We start from the raw sequence: 22,176 nt of genomic DNA on the forward strand, positions 1-22,176 counted from the left end.
GTTCCTTCCCTTGCCTTGAAGTGGTTTGAAACACATTGTGTATAGGTGCTATATAAATAAACTATCATATCATATCACACCTTCCATGTTCATAGATGTATTACTTGTCTTATGTGTCCAGTGACATGACTTCTCTGCCACCCAACAAACCCCACCCCCTAGTGCCCTCATTTCCACCACTTATAAACACAACTTCGAGCATTGTCAACCCCATTAACTTTTGGTGAACATTTACGTCATTGACCCCAACTCAATGGTAATCCTCCCCACCTTCTTCATCATCACCCCCAAATTGACGATGTAGCCCAAATGAAAGTGTGGAAATGTCCTATGAACAGTCACTGCTATCCTGCAGCTGGTTGCAGTACCTGCAGCCGGTCCCAATTACACTAGTATTTTATAACCATGTACAATCCTTTGATAGGAGAACTTTCGTCAATTTCAGCGTTGGTTAGGTATTGTCCATATTATCACCTACGTTGTTATGTGGGCGTGGGCTATGGTCATGTACGCAATCGTGCTGTGGAAGGGGAATAGTGATTGACGCTTCTATATATGCCGTGGACTCTGATGAGTTTTCAAAGAATTAGGACGGCCTCCATGCTGAATCCATAGTTTGGCGGGAAACATCAATGCATAGGAAACCTGTCTAATTTGCAGCAGTTTCTTGACAGGGTCATATGGTTTCCGTAGGGCTTGCCCGTTGGCCAAGAAGTCTGGGTAGATATGGATGTCTGAGGACTCGTGGCGGAGCGTGCCTTTCTCCCTGGCCAGCCCTAGTATTTGGTCTCTGTCCCGTTAATTGAGCAATCTTGCCAGAATAGTGCCACGAGGGGCGCCTGGTTTAGGGACAGGAGCCAGGACATGGCGTGCACGCTCGAACAAGAATTGCGGGAGAACTTCATGTGGTCAAAGATTTCAGTAAACTTTCAACAAACGTTTCCATGGGACCTTTACAATCAGCCTCAGGAATCCCGATCATGTGAATGTTGGTGCGTCTTGAGCGCGATTGTAAGGCCTTGCATTTATTGTGGCTTTTGTTGACCTCTAGCTTCAGCTGCGTTTTATCGCGATCATGCCTGTTGACCTTATCTTCTGTGTCGCCAATCCTAGTCTCTGCCTCATTTATGCAGGCACTTTATTTCTCCAATTTAGATTTAAGTGAGCCAATGGTGGACACAATATCATCAAGTTTCATGTTCACAGCCATGAAATCACTTAGCATTGCCGCAAATAAGTGGTTGTTGCAGGTATCACCGGAGGTTGAACCATGTCCGCCATCAGGTGACGGATCTGCAGTTCCCTGGGGCTTGGCAGTGGTGTTGGTAAATGAGTCCATTGGTCATTTTTTCCCTTTTCCGCCAGACCCCTTCATCATGTTTCTTACTAGTGCCGTTGGTAGGAGCAATGGATGATTGAGAAGGGTGTCAGGATTTGAGGGGCGAAGTAGCAAGCGCTCTGTAGCCTGGGGATTGCACGCTTCATCCCTTCAGTATTGGCCCCTTGGGGCGTCTCTGGGAATCAGGTGAACGAAGACCACTCCTTTGCAAACAGGTTTGAGACAGGCGTAGGGACAGGGCTCCAGCTTGGGGGACCACTGCTGATTGCTGGCTGTGTACTGGTTATCGCTCCACCCCAATAAAGGACTATGCTGTGCGTTAGCGAGCGGTAGGGGATCAATGGCGTGTCTTCTCATGTGCACCAGTACTGGCGTGAACATGAACAGCACAGCAATTGAAGAGGGATGTACTAAAATTCTAGCAGTGGAGGGCCCGGCGGCCTGATTCCTACCATCACGTCTGAGCCTCAGTATATAATCAATAGCTCTCGGTATGGGCCACCATGACACTACATGCGGGTGATTCATTAATGGGTAAGCAGTGCACGCATCTGCTCCGGTCACGTAGGATGGAGGACAGGACAGCCCAGGTTGTGCGGCTCAGGCTGCCGACGCGTCAGGATGTATTGGGCAGGCTGCGCTCCTCACACCACCGGCTCTCACTTCAGCAGTGTGCCGCACCTACCCAGCTGAACGGTTTCGTTTGATAATAAAGCTACAAGTTATACAGTCACTTCACTGCATGTGGAGAGTTTTCAACGTTGAATCTGTAGTGTAAAACAGGGGATATTTTACAGATGTATTTTATGGGACGGGAAACTCCCAGCTCAAGCAGCCATTTTCTAAGCTGCTCAACAGCGCCCCTTCAGTTTTTATAATATGGCTGATGTGTCATTTTGTGACCATGTAAATTTGAAATATGGTGCATTGATGTCTCTGCCCTTGCAAACCATTTGGATATGGGGAGAGTGCAAAGCAAATCACAAATGGAGGGGGGGACATTTTATAATGAACGGAGCGCATAATAATGGCAGCATAAAAAGCGGTATTGACATAGTTCACCTAATGCCCACTGGACCTACTCTGATTTGACTGCATCTTTATGGTCGAATTTGGTAGGTCAGATGGTATATTTTAATAAAGAAATAGTTGTGGGGTGGGGTAAGGCAAAAGGTTGAGGTGGGGGGAATCAAGTGGGGTTTGGGGGTCTCCGCCTGCATAAGGGGAGGTTGTGAAGAGTGTCCCTCTGCAGTAGGTCAAAAGAATTAGACCAGATAAATTTGGTCAGATTGGCAGTAGATCAAGTTTTTTAGGTCAAATAACCCATATCCTAAAAAGCGAGGTGTATTGCTTTTAGGCCTCAATATTCCACTCCAGCCCCTTTTCATATTCTCAAAAGACTGCAGAGGGGCCCAGAGCGAACTGTTCCAACCTGCTTTACACCTCTGTCTTGTTTAGAGCACTTTATTCCATGCCTGCATGAGATTTCCGCGGCAGCCTAGATTCATGGATTCCTTTGGAATCCACCTCGACTGAGCACCAGCTAATTGGCAGTAATATTCCACAGCAATCCATTAATAAATGCTGCATGCAAAGTGTACTTTCTAAAGAGTAAAAGTGAGAAGAAGTACTGCCTGAGTATTACTCTTCATGTTGTTACTGCGATGTATGGATCTTTAAAATTGCATGCAGGGGACCCAACAGCATGCAAGTGCAACGGTTGTTTGGCGGTTGCATGCAATTTGCATTTAGTACACCATAACACTAAAACTGATTTCTTATAAATTAAGGGAACAACATTTAAGACAGGCACAAAGAAGAGATGCAAATGACTGTAATTATATACAATGTGGGCAGTATTCCACAAAAGCGGAGAGAGATACATGATAGAGAAGCAAGTACACAATTAGGTATCTACAAACATCTTGTCAACATGTTTCAACCCTCTAAAGCATAATAAATAAAAACTGTTCCTTATGACCACAACCATAAGTCACAGTGAAGTTGAGTGGATGAACACACTGCCGTTGTCGCATCCAAGGGCCATGGAGCTGCACATGCATAGAATGCAGAACAAAAATATAAAAAGAAACCTTTTACAAAAATACATGTATGATTGGTTATAAAGCCGGGTGCAAACTGAGCCTACGATTGGCCACCCTCTCATTAGAAATGGAAGGGGCAATGGCATGTATTGTAGCAGCACCAGTGCGGGGGGGGGGGGAGGGGGAGAGTGGGGACGGAGGAGGGAAATATGGTGTTGCAGATTACCTAAATGAATGCAAGGTGTAGCACCACAATCGTGTGGCAATGCATTGTGCAGGCTCATCAAGAGAACAATGGCGGATGAAGAGAGAAGGTTGCGCCAATTCGTGGTGTCAGAAGCTACTGCAATCAGAAATTAAAAAATAAATGGAAAGCATACTTTAGAACAATAATTGTTTCTAATTTTGAGAACTTAAACCTTCAACATTTAGGGTTAGGAATGTTATGTGGGTCAACTATTGTCTCAGGTAGGCCGTGCATTAACAGTGGGCTTCTTTAGTAATGTTTAAAGTAACTGTGGTCTGCAGACCACCAGGGGGCGCACAAAACACGCAAGAGTGCTGGAACAAGGTAGACATCAATATGACAATAGAGTGACGCGCTTCCTCCTGGCGAATACAAAGATATGCAGAGGTGCGGCAGGAGGGGTTGGAAGTGATGGAGGCCGTAGTGTAGAGGGGGAACAGATGGTGTGGTGGGGCCCCCTCAAGGGGGGGAAGGAAAGAGGGGTGTGGTGGGATACCCTGAACAGGTGAAGGAAAGAGGGGCAGAGGCAGGGAGTGGCATTGGCAGGGATTGGCATTGCAGGGTGCGGCCTTCAACAAATGTCCTGCTGCAACATCACTCTTTGTCATGCGGACTAAGATCCATTTAAAGTTGGTGAGTTTTGTATGACTGGTTGGTGGTGGGAGTGGCAAATGATTGATGTAATGTTTATTGTTGCTTGTGTGATGGTCAGCCAGCGGAGGCACCTGAGTGGGTTGACGATGTCGCGAGTTGAGTTACTCAGTGTAAGAGGAGAATTGTGCATTCAGGGGAGGGACTAGTTAGGGCTGGAGGTGTGGCTGGGGTATGGACAGGCGAGACTGGAGATCAGCAGGGCAGAGGATGACTAAGAGGGCATATTGCAGTAGGAAATCCAGGTGCGTCAATGGCATTTTTGTTGGGGGAGTTGAAGGGGATGATGTTGATGGGAGGGAGGTTTTATGCGGAGGAGTTTTGGGGGAGGTGGGCTAGGTTGGGATTGTTATATTAGCACTTCCATTGAAACATTTTACTCTGTTAAAGATGGCAACTCGGGTGAGCATTATTTATGAGCTTTGACCTGCCACACCTCTTGCACTCAAAAGGTGGCTGTTTTTAGTGCTATCTGGTGGCAGTAGAGCAGGTGTGACTATGCAGAGCGTAAACCATCAAGGATCACACATCCTCAGCACGCAGCCCATCTCAAGTCACAATCCATGCCTGACATCACTAGAGGATTGTTCAGAATGTAGAACCGTTACCTGCTCTTTGACCATTATTACGTAATAACGGTCAAGCAGACCCATGTCACAATGTGCTCACGTTATGCCTGTGGTGCTCATTACTGTAGCAACCCCAGCATGATCTGATTATTAGATGTATGTAGCTTGTCAATCACAAAATCATGTGCAGTGCTTTCATACAAAAAGCTGTGCTACGCGGTATGTACCTGATGATATTTTTCCATGCAATTGCAGGTGGTTAAATAAACTGGGGATCGCTGTCATTAATCGGCCATCGCAGGGAAAGAATGAAGACGGTATGTAACCAGAAACAATGCTTTCCTTCTTGCAGTGAGTGCATGTTACAGGGCGGCTGCCAAGCATTGCAGAAAATAGTCGAATAGCTTGTAAATTGGTACATCGGTACATCCTGCATGCAACCATCAAACGTCCACAAAGCTACAGCAAAATATAGCTGTCAGTGCATACCTGTGTTGCACTAAAACCATATGGGCAGTGAAAACAACATGCACATCGATGAAGGTAGGGTGTTATCTTGAGCCATTTTGCAGTGATTTCCACGGGTCATCGTTTTATTATTATTATTATTATTGATATGATTATTAGTGTGGACCTTGCTTAAGAAATCCATGGAGCACTTTACATGTCGTAGGGGTAAGTACATGGTGATGGATGCAAATCACAAAGGATCAATGTTAAGGCAGTCCCAAAAGTCCCAAACAGACCCAGAGGAACTGGAGTCAATCCAAACCAGACTCAAAGACGGAGTAGACAAAGTATAAGGTAAAATCCAGCTTTACTATCATCCAAACAAATCCGGGACAGCATACAAGCATTCAAATCTTGTTACTCTCAATGTGTTAATACAAAACAACAAGTTAAGCACTACAAATGCGTCATCAATGACGTCATAACATAATCTCAGTTTAAAAAACCTACAGAGATCGGGAATTGGTTAGTGGATTTGGCGACATATAGATAAAGGGGTTCAACATTTCATTGGTTATGAATATCTGATGGACCCACCTTGAACCACCCCTATATTTATAAGGATAAAAATACATAATCTCTAAAACAAATAATTGGTTGGCATAACACTTGATGGGCGGCATGCCATTACAGGTTTTGATAGGTTAGCTCCTTGCTAACCATCCTTGGACAATTGATAGGTCATCAGGATACGAGCCACACAGAGTTTAGGTGGAGAGAGACCCATGGGCTGTCCTTTGGTCAATAAAAGAAGTTACCATCCCTCATTCCCAGGCCATGAAAACAGGCCATGAAATACATCTGTGTGCGCTTTTGGGAGCAATGCAGGTGTCCTTTCTATGTTGGTTTCTAATGAATAGCCAGTGTCCTCTAATTACACGTGTTAGAGGACTGTGTATGAAATTGAATTAGCTTCGATTTATTGAGATTTTAGCTAATATTAATGTGTGTGTCGTGTTTTCTGTTGCCACCAGGGACACTCAAGTTCATTTTCATGGAGTCTTTTGGCTTACTGTGTTGCTGAACTAGGCTAACAAAGACTGCTTGTATTCTTATAAAACCTTATTTAATCTAGGATAATCCTGCTTGCGTCTTGGAAACTCTTATCTTTTGCCTTTGTTCCGTCATTCCCATCCTCGTTTATTTCACTTTAACCATGGCACTAATTGTCCACTACCATCTGTGCTCTGCACGGATCTGTATTTCTGTGGATTAAGCTCTTTGAGTTTTTCTGAGGTCCTGAGGCCCTTGCTCAGTTAAAAGCATGCTGTGGCATTTTTAAGGTGTCTGCCCAGTTACACGCTTGTTTCTGTGTTAGCGAGGTAGTACACTGTGCATGTTGCATTCAACTTATACATTGGTTATGTTAGTGTTCTTCATGTCTGTTGATGCTATGTTAATATTTTACATATGTAAATACATATGTTACCTATTGTTATGTGTTGTTCATGTGGAGTGCATTTTTTGCTTCATGTCTAATGTTTGCGCTCGTTATTGTTACAACGTTAGCTTGAATGCTTTTGCCATCTTCAGCTTAAATTGTCTCCACGTCCGGCTGTACCTGCCTGGTATAAGGGCGGTACGGTTGTCTCATTGAGTAACGTTTCTCACCTGTGCGGTATTGGGCTGGGCAAGGGGCAGAAGCTATGGGTGGCATGTTCATCTGCCTCCCAACATCAATACAATGGAGTCGGAGTCTAACACATGGGGATGGGAAGGGCAGGCCACGTGGCAGCAAGGGATCTACATGCAACCATGGGTGGAAACAGGGCAGGAGATCAACCAGTCGCAGTTTAGGAGGGGAACGGAGCGCGTGTGGACCCACGTGTTAAGGAGGAGCTACTCCTTGAAGATAAGGGTCTTGGGCTCCTTCCTGAAATGAAGAAGTGGGCGGACAAGCATGGTGTTGAAGGGAGCGAGATTACAGAGTTTGGAGCTTAGATAGTGAAGTCTTATATTCTGGTTCTTTCCTTCCTACACCAAAGGTTTCAAGTCTGCACATGCCCTTTATTCTGGTGGCTCATAGGCCTCTAGGGATGCTGCGCTTCTCAGCGAGTTAGCTTGAGGACTTGAGGGCAGCAGCCTTGCAGATGATGCAGCAGGGTATGAAGGTAAAACATGCTTTCCATAATACATGCGCCAATGGGAGGTGGGAGAGATTCATATGGATTCTATGTGTAAATGTGTTGCATCGGCCAGGCCTCAAATGGGCCATGAATGTTTTAAATGTTCCTTTGCATCAGGGCTTTTCAACCTTCAAACCATACCCTCGATGTTCCTCTGCCTCTCCCCCACCCGGCCATGCACCCTTTGCTGCTCTATCACCCCTGCCCCAACCAACCCATTCAGAACCACATTTCTGCCCTAAGGGCTTCCCTGCACTCCATCTGTCCCCCTCCAATACCCAACCCCGCAGCCCTCCTCTGCATTCTTCCAGGCCTGCATGCCCCTCCTGCACCCTCCTTCACCTTCTTCCCTGTTCTACAGTGTTACGGGTTATTCCATTGATGTATGGGAATTCTTTCCCTCCCCCATCAAAAGCACCACATCAATATTCCTTTTTGGTTCTATCTATTCCTGTGTATGACTCATATAGTGCCACGTAGATCCCTCCCCTGTGCCACAGATAAGCCAAGAACCAGGCCAGAATATACATTTATTAAGGAATAGGAAAATTAAGATTTTTACAAAATCTCCAATAACTCCAATTCACTCTGTGGCCGAAATGGTTTTCTTTCCTGACAATTCCCATTTCACAAAATAAGATCACCAGTGGTTTTAGATAATTCAAATCACAGACTCATGAACCCACCAGCATGTACAGTCAAAACCCTTTTCCTGGGGTTCACTTTTACTAGCCTGTAGCACCTTGAAACCTGACAAGATCATAAGCTTGACATCAATCTCGATCTTACATGAAGTTTAATTTAAATACTAGACAACACTTGGCAAAACATATTTTTTATTTACCTGCGCATTTGAAAATGCTAGCATTTCAGGTTAACTTAATCACATGTAAAAAGTAATTTTGACTGGCACTGCGCTCTTAGAAATGCTGGCAGTTTTATAACACAACAAGCTTTTCTGAACAAACACTTTGGATTTCTATTTACAACCCTTTTTTTCTTTCACCACTATGCAAGTTAAGATTTCCCTTCTCCTAGGAGCCACTTTCTCACCCTAGTAGAAGGTGTGCCTTTAAATCAGTGCCTCCACTCTGTTTAAGTTTGGGAAGACACAGTACTGTCCCCCAGAATACAAACCCAGGTATTCAGTTCATCATTTATAACCCCACTGCTTTAAAACGGGGATCAGGGAAATGATAAGCAGTAGGGAATTATGTTTTTAATGCATTTTGGGGCTAGCAAAAATAAAGAGGAATACCTAATTACTTTACAGACTATATTCGATTTTAACAAAATCACCCCGTGTAATTTGGCTATGTGGGAATTAATTAAATTATTATTTAATAAAAATACTAAAGACCTACTTTGTGTGCCCACCCAATCAAAAATGGGAAAATTATTCAGTCAAGCTTGGTGTGGATGGACACGTTTATAGAAGGATTACCCCAAAATTTCGAAAAACAGGGTCAAATGCATGTTTATTGTGCATTCGACCTGGTATAAAAAATTGAAAACCATAATACCTAACAAGAGGAGTGAGGGTTGCTGGGTTGGGGGGCCCTGCTCCCCTTTATATGGTATTATGGGATGCAGGGGTTGCTGGGGTTTCCCCTGCATACATTACATGGACAGCAGGGAAAAAAAACAAAATCCCCAAAACTCGAATTACAAAATACGAAAAAGTGGGCTTCATAATTTTGTAATTCATGTTTTTGGGATTCGGTTTTATGACGTAGAACCATTTATAGATATAGCTGGGTTTGCACTCAGGAAAAGGACATCAGGCTCCGGTTATCTACAGGTACAGGACAGTGGCCATCAGAATCCACCATCAGTCATGGATATTCTCCAGGTTCAATCCCTCCTTTTTGCCTATCCTTAGTCATAGATCTCAGCCTCTGTTCCCTCTATTGGTTTTCTGCAGCAATCTCATCAGCGGTTCCAACCCAGGTAATTCCAAGCAGTGTCCCCAATTCTCATTGTGTGATCACTTTTAACATATAAACCACGCTTCCAAAATATTTTAATTGAGAAGGGCCAGTTTATTGGTGCTTGAACTGGATTGCAGTCCACTCCACCCACAAGGCCTACCCTCTTTTCTGCGTATAGGCTCCTGGATTTATGAAACTTAAAATATGGGAGGATTGAATCCACCAGCTAGCATTTACATGTCTACCCTTTTCATTTTGCACTCAAAAAGGTCCTACATGCCAAACATTTTTATTTTAAAAATAAATGCAGCAATTTAGATATTTTTGGCTTACCCTTATCATGCCACACTTCATAAAATAATTCCCATCTCCGCACAAGGTTACAGGTTCAAAAAAGGGCTTTTTGCAATTTTCTCCAAAATTATAATGGTTATCAACCTGAAATGTTCTATGCAGACGTCTACTTTAATGAACTATCCCTTCCTCGGCTTTCACCAATTATCTTGGGAGCTAAAAACACATTTTAGGTTGGAGCTTGATTTCCCAAGATTGAATCTTTTATAAGAATTAAATCAACAGTTCAGCCTTGTGCTAAGCTTTACCATGACATTAGAACAATCTTTGTATGACGTATAATTCCTGAGAAAATCAGTAAAATGTGATTCTATATGTAACCCTATGGCAAAATGAATGATTTGCATATTTTGACTTTACTTGTACATTAGGTTTCTTTTCACCACTGGACATTAACTCTGGGCATCTGCTTCCATTGTTGATTTTGTCCTGGTGTAAAACTATTAATCACTCATGGGAAGTCAGGGGTCTGCAGGAGTGCCCTTATCTTCCAGGCCATATGGTATACCCTTTGCCCTCCCAGCATCATGGGGTGTTTCTGTACTATATCCCTCGTCATTCAAGTCCTGACTAGACCATGAAATGAATTTCAAAATCATATATGTTTAAGCTTTACTTCCATTAATGGGTCTTCTCTTGATCCATGGGGTCATCCTCTTAAAATCCTTAGTCCAGCACAAGTTGGATATGCAGATACGTCAAAGAGATTTAACTTTCAGACAGCCTAATCACGAGTTTGGCGGTATCCCTTAAATGTGGCGGTAATGCTATTACTGCTGCATTTAAGGATCTGCCAAATCACGGGGTTGGCTGCATTTAACCCGAGCTCCCATCTGCGGGTAAATGCGCTGGGAAAATCCCCATTTTCGGGCGCAATTAGCAGCGCGCTATTAGTGCACGATAATTACACCAAAAATTCCCCATTGGGTCCAATGAGCCCAATGGAGAATGGGGAAATACCATTACCGCCAAACCCGTGATCCAGCGGTAATAGCGCCGCAGGGTTTGGCGGTAACGCTATTAACCCGGGCGGTATCCCAGCGGTAATACTGCCGGGATACCGCCCAACTCGCGATGAGGCCATATGCTGAGCAGAACTTTTGCCCCTGATGGTGGAAGGAGAACATGTCTTATGGACATACCCAGCCTTTCTCCATACACAGAAACTGATGTTCGAATATTATCATTGCATTATAAATGAGGCCTTCTGTTTATTTTTAATATAATTGCGTCTTGCCATCAATGTTCATTTTTCCATCATGATATGTTCACCTTACTCTGGCAATGGAAATTTTGACTTCATGTGTTCATGTTTTGAGGCTGCAAAATGCACCTGCTTGCATGATGGCGATTTCTGTATTTGCAAATGATCACTTTAGGCATCAGTCACCTTTAATGAAAAGTAGGTCTATATGTTATTTAGCTTTGACAATTGCATGCAAGGCCCACTTGTATTTCTCTTTCTTTGAAAACAGCCTTCTGATATCTGGCAGATGCGAGTAAAATACTGCCTTTTTGTCTGTCAGCTCTTGGGACTGGGTTTGAACCCCACAACGGGCAGCGTTTCTTGTGCTACCTCTTTTCTGAGCTGTCCGGGAAATGTGGTTGATAGACCTGCAACTTTCAAATGCACATAAGGGGGGCAATATTGCCCCGTCCCTCACCATCCTTTTGCTTCTAGCTCCAAATGCCTGTCATACTGCATTTGTATTACTTTTGATTTTAAATAATTTAATAATGTGGGGTTTGGTACAGCATAATTATCTCTCAAGTCTATTCTTATGTAACTTACCTGAAGACTCCATAGAGTCATATTTTCCCTTAAACGCCTCTATACCACTCTCACAATTGCAAACTGCCAATCAGGCTGCATGCCCATTGAAAGCCAGGTCTTCTGAGCACTCCAGTGTGTATGCAATACTGTTTGTGCTGCTCATGTGTATTATCCCCTAGCGCCCACCAACTGTGTCAGACCCATTTGATAAAGTTGGGGGGCACTATTGTATTTGCTTCAAGGGTACCCACGTTCATTGTGCATTTTAATTGCTGGGCAATTATTAAGGTATTGGTTTATGGAGCCAACTGCAGTCTTGCCCAGTCCATTCCATTGTGAGGATATGTTCATTTTGATCAGAAACTATTACAGCACTTAGACAAATGAGGAATCCAACATGCAGCACCATAAAAACCTTAATGTTTAATTATTATAATTGTTGACAGCCTTGGGGGCACATTCAGTAGTCACTCATTTTCTATTATGCACAACCCACCGTATAGTTTGCATTATGGGTGTATTTTGTACACCATCTTGTATAGATAATTCTTTATGGTAAATGCAGCCAGCTCTTTATATCTGGAGGTGACTTTACTCTCATTAGGACTATGTAATGCACATTAAATGGATTTTGCAAAAGGGATTAATTAGGCGTTTTGAAACCGTACTTTTATAGTGTTGCCTACACTGCAGCATGCTGAATTGTACTACTTGTGTGGCACAATAGCCTCTACTTCTTTGTAAGCTCCCTTTACAAATGCAATAAAAAGCATCTAAGCCCTTTAGCCACCCTCCAACTTATTTATTTATTTATTAGAATAGGATACGTTGTCAATTGAGAACACGGTCGCTCCCTGGTTCTGCCAAAGCAAAGGCTTCGGATATATTTGGATCAGGTAAGTGCAAGGCAAGTGATAAGTGCAGGTGTAGGGAAGGAGAAATGCAAAAAGTAATAAAGGAGGTAAGTACAACACAGAAGAAGAAGGACGACAAGAGTGAGGCGAGGAAGGTAGTGGGCCAGGAAGCCAATCACCCTAGATCTAGGAGTCGCAGACAAACGTCTCTTCATAATTTTGAGGCATCCTGGTAGATTGCAGGGACAGGATTCAGCTGTATCTAGAGTTTCCCCACTCCATTTTTTGCTTCTGGAAGGAAACAACCACTGTAAACCATGAGCCTGCTGATCTCAGAAGACTGCAAAGGAGACATTTTTTTAACCTTCTTGATGTTTGATGTTCAGAAGGGTTTGGATGTGTCTAAGTATACTGAGCTGAGCATAACACTTGTATAAGAGTTCCTGGACCTTTGGTGCAATTGAAACGGGATGATCAAAAACCACTCCTAGCTGCATTGATGTAGAAGCAAGGATATGTGTGGTTCCAAGGCGTGAGGGGCTAGGCAAACGGGAGAGAGTTGGGAATGGATTTACCAATATTGACGATGTATTTCAATTCGGGTTGCATTGGTAGTAATGTGGTTGTCAATCATCATGTTTTGGATGTGGAGCAAACAATCCGTAAAGTGATGCAGATCATGTGGAGAGCCATGGAGGTAGAATGCAGCCTGTCTTTCTTCCCATAGGTTTGATGGGTGGCAGATTGTGACATGATGAGACCTGCCAGAGGTTTTAGATAAGCGCAAAATATCCACAGTGAAAGGATGAAGCATTGAGCCTGGCCTGACTTGGATCTCCCTGCCTGCCAGGAAGGGTTAATTGCGCTCCAGAGCAGAACCAAATACGCCAAGTGAAGTGTGGCACGATTGACAGCATGGCATTACTATTTCTCCCCACCTTTCTCGCCTCACCAAAATGGAGTCCTCGCTTAAGTGTTTTGGCCATTAATCATATGTCAGAGCAGAACATCCTGCTCTACACCAGTCCATGCAATTCTGGCTCCACGTGGTCCAGCATTTAGTTGTCATTAAGGAAAATGTCATGGCTCATAGTAGTTTGGTTCAAGAGGACAGTTTTGTCAGGCTATCCTCCTTAAAAGTGCCAAGGACGAGTGTGGTCGTCCTTTTTGCACATACTTACCTAATAGCCTGGCACTTAAGGGGTTAACTGCTTTGCAGATTCTGAATAGTTTTCATATAGTCCCTTGCAGATCTTCATGCTAACTTTATAACTGCAGGTGGTCAGCCACCTTGAAGCAGTCATTCACTGGGACAAGGTAACACTACTGAGGCATAACAAGGGCTTTAAAATGAAACAGCAGATGGTGTATGTCTCTGACTTCACAACATTGATAGGCTGACATGTTTGCCACTGCTGTTTCCTGTGCTGATTTTGCAGAGCAGTGCGATGGGAGCTTTGCAAACTGGCATGCAGACTGAGCTTCACATGTGACCGAGGGAATTTTTTGATTCCGAAACGTGTTATGCTAGAAGTGTTTGATCAATGCGGCCACCCAGGCCAATCACCTGTCTATGGAATGTATGAAACATGTTCAGAAGGATGAATGCACATTGGGCGCTGCTTCATTGAGGATAATAAGTGTTAATCTGAGTCAGTTCGGGTGCAGAGCTGGTTCTGAACCCTTTGGCCCATTACTGCTGTAATGATTCACACCTTGAAGCGAGGGGCACCCTGAGCACTAAGAGAATTCATGCACACCTTGTGCCCTGGTTTTCCATTGGCATTGTCAGACATCCAGTTTGCGCTCCTCACTTGGCCCCACTGTAGTTCTTCTTCTGGTTCTTTGTGGTCTTTGAATCAGTGAGCATGGGTCTTGTGGATCCCGGAAAGGGGCGGTTTGACAGTCAACCACAAATCTTAGTGCCATTTCCTGGTGCTAGACGGTCACTGCGCTATAAGGTATGGTTAAGAAGCAATTACATCTCCACTTGTCTTGGTCTACAACTCCCATCAGCCCAAGCCAGTGCTGTCAATGGTGAGTGATCATGGGAGTTGTAGGCCAAGACATCAGGAGAGCTGCAGGTTGCCTCTTAGTGCCAAAGGGGATTTGGGTGGACAGGGCAGCAGTGAAGCCTACAGAAGGGATCCAGAACCAAATTGTTGCGCATGCCTAAATATGTTATTCCCTGAAGAGCAGTGCTTGAAAGTGTTTTTCTAAACGAACATACTAATACAAAAGTTTAACCCCTGACTGCTTTGTGTTGACGTGGGGTTGAGGAGGCTTGGTCTCAAACACGTGCGAAAATGAGGGAAATGTTGAGGGCCCACTGGGCACCGAAAGGGAGGCCTGCTAACTGCTCAGGCTGCTCACTCACTCCATCTATTCCTCGTGCAAATTCCCACAATGGACTCCCTCTGGGGACTGCTCACGTTCATATTTCCCACACATAAATAGCATATGATGGCAGGAAACACGTCACGGGGTGAGCAGAGATTAACTTAAAAAACAACGTAAAAGCAGGCTAACGTGTGTTTCACAACGAGGCATGTTTATGCTACAATGAAGCATGTAAAAGGTTGGGTAGATGTATTGTTTGCCTTTTCAAATGTTGTTGGAAATGCTGTGCATACTATATGCAAATAGTTCTTTGGGTAACGTTAGAGCGTTTTCTAAGATTCCTCATGAACAAAACTGTTGCATTTTGGGGACATGTGCCTCATGTGTGTTTGTTTGTTTGTTTGTTTATTATTTGTAATGTGCAATCCATACCCTAGGGTAACGGTGCGCAGCATTTACAAGAGATTGCGAAGCTTAGTTACGACAAAAGAATAAAATACAACAGAATATGCAATATACGATAACAGCAGGAATGTATACAAATGTACAGGCGGGCAACATTAGGTGCAATAAAGATGAGTCTGAGAGGATTAGGCGGCTAGCTGTGGTGGGGGCCTACGTTTTTTAGCCATGAGATGACCTTTGCTCGGAAGTTCTGATAGTGCAGGTCCATTCTGAAGGGTGGTGGGAGGGAGTTCCACAGTTGGGCTGCTTTGACTGGTAAACTGTTACCGTCTATGGTGGAGCGTTTAAAATTTGGGACAGAGAGGCAGTCTTTATATGGTATTCTTGTTGGTCTCAGAGAGGTCTGTCTATGGAATCTGTCGATAAGATAGATAGGGGCGTCGTTGTTGAGTGATTAGTGTGTAAGTGAGGCAGTCTTGAGGAGGATTTTGTTATTCACAGTAAGCCAGTTACTCTGTTGACTATATGCTGAAATATGCTCTCTTCTAGAGATGCCTAGAGCCGCCCTAAGAGCGTTGTTCTGGAGGGTTTGGAGTTTACTGGTAATGGCTTTGGTAGACCCAAGATAGAGAGCGTTGCAGTAGTCCAGGCGGGATAGTATGAGGGCTCTGGCCAGGGTCAAGCAGCTAGAGTCGGACAGGAAGGGTTTGGCTGCACGGATCAATTTACAGGTGTAGGCCGATGATGAGTCTAGGGATTTCACCTGTCTGTGGAAGGAGAGGGTGGAGTCCAGGTAGAAACCTAGGGTTTTAACCTCTTGTCCCACCTTGATGCAGTTGCCATCAATCATAAAGGAACAGTAGTCAGAGTCCAGTTTCTTCAGGCTAGTGGTAGTGCCTAGAATTATGAGTTCAGTTTTATCATCATTCAGGCATAGTCCATGTGTGGCCATCCATGCCTGGATGATGATGTACACTCTATTCACCAAAGCCAAATCCTTTCCACAATCTCCAGAAAGTGGAAGGAGGATCTGGGTATCATCTGCGTAATTCGTGTAGGTGATGCCGAGATGATCCAAATCATCGAAAAGGGGCTTGGTAAATATGTTGTACAAGGTGGGGAGACGCAAGAGCCCTGTGGCACGCCACAAGTAATGGGAATGGGGTCTGCTGCAGCTGTAGGTGAAAAGACCCTCATTGTTCTGCCGTTGAGAAATGATCTCATCCATGTAATGGCCTCAGCAGAGAAATGGGCTGATGTATGTAAGTGGGAGCATAAGACGGAGTGGTCGACCAGGTCGAAAGCTGTGAAGAGGTCTAATAGGAGCAGAAGGGAAGCTTGGCCATCATCTCTCAGCTTGTCGATCTGGGCTTTAAGGTCGATGAGGGCAGTCTCGGTTCCATGTTGGGGACAGAAGCCTGATTGCCTGGCTCTGAGTAGGTGGTGTTCTTCCAAATACTTCTGAATTTGCACCTATGCGACCTTGTCCAATATTTTTAAGAGAAAAGGCACGGTCGTTATAGGCCTATAGTTTGTAGGTATGGCTGGGTCGAGTGTAGGTTTTTTTAGTAATGGTAACACCCAGGATTGTTTTAGGTTAGTGGGGATGGAGCCAGTTGAGAAGGAGGCATTGATTAATTTCATGATGAACGGGGAGAAGTCACGGGCAACATCTTTAATGAGATCGCCCTGACAATTGGAAGGTTTTAGTGACAGGATAATCTTTTCAACTTCAAGTACAGTGAGTTTAGAAAATTTAAAGTGAGTATTTTCTCTAGAGGTGGGCTTCTCAGGTGATTTAGATGTGGGAATGTCATTCAGGGAGCTTTTTTTGCAGGAGATTTTATTTTGTGGTGTAGTAATCTTGTTAGCTAAGGCCTTTTGAATTTCTGAGCACCAGTTTTTATCTTTGATACAGGTATCCGGTGGTGCAATAGGAGTTTCTACTTCTTTCAGGACAGCGAATAATTCCTTCATGTTAGAGTTGGCTTGGTCTAGGCGGGAGTCGAAGGAGGATCGTTTGGCCAGGTAGATTTCTTTTTTGTGGAGAGTTGCTAGTTTGGTTGGTTTAAGTTTGTTGGGTGCTGAAGGGTATTTTATCCAGGTAGCTTCACAGTTTCTTTTTTGCTGTCTGAGATTTTTGAGGAATGGTGTGTACCAGTTGTTCAGATGAGTTTTGGGCTTGCTTGCTCTGAGTTTGAGGGGAGCGATTTAATCCAGTGAGGTGGACATGATTTTATTATATTCGTCAACCAAGGTCTCAGGGTCCAGGTTATCAGGGAGTGTATTTAGTGTGGGAAGTAAGTTCGGGATGAGCCTTTCCACAGTTATGCTCTGTTTATTTCTTGTAAGTTTCGGTGAGGCCTTGCTAGTAGGTGGGGGTGGGGGTCGGTTAGTAGAGAGAGTGAATGATACCAAATAGTGGTCGGTCCATACTAGAGATGAGATGTCGGTGATATTAGCTAGACAATTGTAGTCGGCCACTCAGTCAAGTGTTCTACCTTCAACGTGTGTGGGTTCCGTGCATCTTTGGGTGAATCCTAAATCGGAGAGAGTACTAAGTGTAGAATTGGCATTTTGGTCATCTGGGTCATTGTATCCCGGGTTGAAGTCTCCAAGGGTGAGTACTTGGGTAGAACTTTTGAGGTTACAGGAAAGTATAGTGTTGATATCTTCGTCAAAGGTACCTATTGGGCCTGGGGGAGGATATATCAGGTGTATGTTGAGGGTTTGGGATGCAGTAAGAGGGACTTTGACAGAGAGTAGTTCACAGGAAGTGAGATTTACAGTGGTTACATTTCTCATAGTAAGGTTGCATTTGTGTATAATAGCAATGCCCCCTCCTCTAGTGTTGGGTCGGTCGTGTCTCAAAATAGTGTAATTATCTGGGATGGCAAGCATGAGCATTGGGCCAGCTCCCGGGTGTAGCCAAGTCTCTGTGATGGCCAGGAAGTCAAGGTCTTCGTTGAGGATCAGATCTGCAATTTCTGTTGCATGAGCTACTAGCGATCTAGCATTGATCAAGGCTCCCTTAATTTGTGGGCATGTACTAGTAGTAATGATAGATATTGTGCATTTTGGGAACGTGCACTTTTCTTGGTTACTTAGAAATATACAGTTTTAACCGAAGCCTCTAGGGCAGGGGTCTGCAACCTGAGGCTCTCCAGATGTTTTGTACTATGACTCCCATGATCCTTCACCATTGGCTACGCTGGCTAGTGCAATGAGAGCCAAATATTGCAGACCTCTGCTCTAGCGCCTCTTAACTCCTTGGATAAATGCAAAAATCAGCATTTTGGGTTCAAAAATAATATCAGTACATAAAATGAACAGCGGGCATTCAGAAAAGCAAAGCATTAGAAAACCTCTCGTCATCTAGAAGCAATATGAAAATACTAAACGGGAGAAAAAAATATGTTTTCAGGTTCTCTCCAAAGTCTATTGTGAGACATTGCTCCTGGATGGCATCTGCGTACTGTATTGTAACTGGGTCTTGCGTGGTATGACTTCTGCCATTTTGGCAGCCTCTTGGCACTTGGGTATGGAAGGGGAGTTTACAGGGAGCATGCGCAGAGGAAAATACAAGATGAGAAACCTGACGTGTTTATGCATGCACATCTGAAGTTCCCAATGTCTGTGTGCCAATTATGAAATGTTTCTAATGTTAATTTATCTGCGCACCGCTACCACCCAAGGGCAGTCTCCAGGATCTCATGTGGCTCTTCAAGAGAAGAGGGCGGGGGTGTTAGCGGAGATAGGATGATAGGATAGATTCAGAACCAGGAGGAACTGGCGTCTGTGAGCGTTGTCTTGCGTGTAGGAGTTGGTTCGGGAGGCCCTGTGTGTTGTGACCGTATGGGCTAAGTGCCTCGGATATGTGCTAGTGTTTGTCTTCGGTGTGTGTGTGTTTGTGTGTCATGTGATGTTAGGTAGGGGTTTGCAGTCATGCACACTGGTTAGTTGTAGCCATAAGTGGTCCAGAGTCATAGATGGCTGTTAGGAGTATTGAATATATTGTTGTGCGTTTGTGTAGTGTTGGTGGATTTATGCACTATGTGCAAGGGTGTTCCCTCTAGTGTTGTTTCCAGTGTCTTAGAGAGTTGTCAACCCACTTTTTATCAGGCGGCTTTTAGAAGCGTGTGTTAAATAAGTAATTTATTGGATTTTAAATACAAGGTGGGGATTCGAACCCCGGCCACCAGGCACGGAGGTCGGTTACTACTTCACCACTCCATCATGTAACCAAATGAAAAAATGACACACGAGTAAAGGTGAAATGTCATTTTGTGACTGCACTCTCCAAGGAAAACATTGACATTGATTGTTGGACTTTAAAACGTGAACACCTTTTAACATTTTCCAGCCTTATTAGGAGAAATATCCTCCCTTGGTTTTTTGCATTTGTTGATTTTATAAAAGGCAAATGTCCATTCGTCCTGTTCAATTTGTAGGGTTATGTCAATCCAATTGAATGAAATGTACATATTTGACCATAACATGCACATTTCTTGTGACGTCACATCCCATTGTGTATGTTAATGCGTCCCCCGAGTTTTATTTTAGGACTTGACCCCTAGGTTGCTAGGGTACGAAAAATTAGTTCTGTGTGTGTATGTGTACATTGGCCAGACCCTACTAATGTATAGTGGCAATGGTTATGTTGGAGGAGCAGGAAGGAGCAGAAGTGGGTTAGTAACTCGGTCAGTTTGACAATGCCTCTGGTGTGAGTCTTTGGTTGCCGCTCAATGGCATCTTCCAACGTTCTTGCTTGTGGTCGTCGGGCAATCTTGCCTCCTCTCCAGGCCTGGCATTGGGATTCTGGGTGAATTGTTTGGGGTCTGGGTTGCTAAAGGGGTGCACCACATGTTGCAATGATTTTTTGTGTACTAACAACTTCCACCCAGTGAGAGGAGTAGGTCAGGGATGTAACTTGTAGTGATTTGAGTCAAAATGAAGGGTAATGACTAAGTGGTAGTTAGTTTTTATTGTGTTTCATTTCATTGAATTAATCCCAATCTAGTTGTCCAGGGTGCCAGGATGCAGTCTTTAAAATAATTGCTAAGGGTGACCCTCAGTGTAAACATCGAATGTACAATTAATAATTACTTGTCATCAACATAATGGATGAATTTGAATCCTTAAATGTGGATGAAGTCTGAAACGGTGCACATAAATATTGAAGAAAAGGGGGTACGTGCAGTGCCCTGAAGGACAATAAAAATCACCCTTGAGAAACCAGAAGAGAATGGGGACAGGGAGACTAACTGCTTGTGATGAGAAACAAAGGACTCATCCCAGTTAAGTGCTGATCCTCCAGTGCCCAGATCTCTCAGTCTTGACATAAAAAATCCATTATTATATACAATATTTGTTTCCAGATTTGGATCGAATTAGTGTCTTACATATGTATATATGACACCAAAACCGGAACACTGTGACTTTGTTTACATTGGTGACATCATTGGTGTCACTGCATGATGACATCATCACGCTGGACATGACACTTCCATAATAAGCAGCCATCTTGAGACTGACTTTAGAGGCACGCAATTCACTCGGATACAACATGACTATACAACGACTTTCTTGAAAACATGATAGGTAAGCCATTGGGTTTACATCGCTGATAATGGGCTAACATCTTTAGACCAGAATTTCACTAGACACTTGATCTTGGTTTGTATTTATCCAGATATCTAAAACCATCAAGAATGCTTGTTATTGACAAGGATTAGCGCTCCAATTGAGGAACACATCACAAGGCTACTGTCATTCTCTCAGTTCAGACAGGCACTTAAGTAAGCAATTTTGCTTTGACATTCACTATAGTAATGTTACCCCTCTCTAACTCTTTAACTCGTATGTTGGCAATATTTGGAATATATTACCATTAACCAACCACCCACCCCCTTCCTTTTAGAGAGTATGTTTCCCATATCAAAGATCATCTGAATCTTTTGACAAGAAAGCCAACTACGGTGGTGAGTAGATCGCCAGAGATGCACCATGAAGGGGATAGAACATTTACTTATACTCTTATCGGGTCTCTCATTCGAAAAATGTTTAGGGACTTGGATCACATCACCTGTCAGAGAAGGCAGTAATACATGGTCGGGCGCATCATTGCGCCTCATTCTCAGCCAGCAGTGTGAGTGGCTAACTTGTTTTGAACTACATAAACTGCTACATAGGTCACATTCTGTTGACAGAATGTTAGGTAGTAGTTAGATTTGATGACTACATAGATAGATTTACAGACATACAACTATTTCCATAAACACAATTGTGGGACGTTTAGGCAGAAATACTCTAGCTTACTCTACTTAGTAAGCTCAAGCAATAGAGTGGATATTAAATGCCACATGGTTGAGTAACATAATATAACCAGTTGATGAGCAACATTAAGTTATGTTTGAGCTCATTTCCAATGCTAGATAAGTGTGCTTTTAAGTATCTCAGGTTTTGATAATGGAATTAGCAATATTGAGAGCTGATAATTGTATGTGGTGATTAAACATATGCCTTAATCCTGCAATTGGTCGTACTTCATTATTTATTTGTAAGCTTCAGTTTTATTGATTCACTAGACAACAATGAAATGTTCACTGCAATTCACTCATGGTACAGCACAATTGAAAGATGCAAAAGGGCAGTATACAGGTGTCTTCAGTGTATTGTGCAGATAAAAAGAAAGAATAGATAAATACAGTTAAGCAATTAGATAGTGCAGTCAAGTTAAAGTAAACCACACATCCGCGGTAAATGCATTCTCTTCACCACTTCCTTCACGGAGAGTGAGACAGGACTAATAATCTTCAGCTCTTGATTTTGCAAGAAGTAATTCTCTGTAGAGTCACACATTTTCTTTACAAAAAACAAATTCTTTGAACGGGCACTGAAAGAAGGGAATGTAGGCCTCAACTAGGAGTATGAAATAACCTTCTTGGGGAGAAAAAGGGTCTTCTCACTGTGTACACTGCCCAGACTCTAAAGCATAGGATCTTAGTCACTGTTGATGGTTCCATTTGGAA

The 22,176-nt window shown here is 43.5% G+C and overlaps 1 protein-coding gene across 1 annotated transcript in view; it reads left to right on the plus strand.

Moving 5' to 3' along the window:
* Positions 1-22,176, plus strand: part of CNKSR3 (CNKSR family member 3) — a 1,181,575-nt gene that overhangs the window by 988,668 nt on the left and 170,731 nt on the right. Inside the window, exon 20 of the mRNA XM_069607750.1 lies at positions 5,107-5,168. Within this exon, the coding sequence (XP_069463851.1) occupies positions 5,107-5,168 (62 nt within the window). The remainder of the gene's footprint in view (positions 1-5,106; positions 5,169-22,176) is intronic.

This window comes from Ambystoma mexicanum, chromosome 4q (genome assembly GCF_040938575.1).
Source record: "Ambystoma mexicanum isolate Mex_15411 chromosome 4q, UKY_AmexF1_1, whole genome shotgun sequence".
NCBI lineage: Eukaryota > Metazoa > Chordata > Amphibia > Caudata > Ambystomatidae > Ambystoma > Ambystoma mexicanum.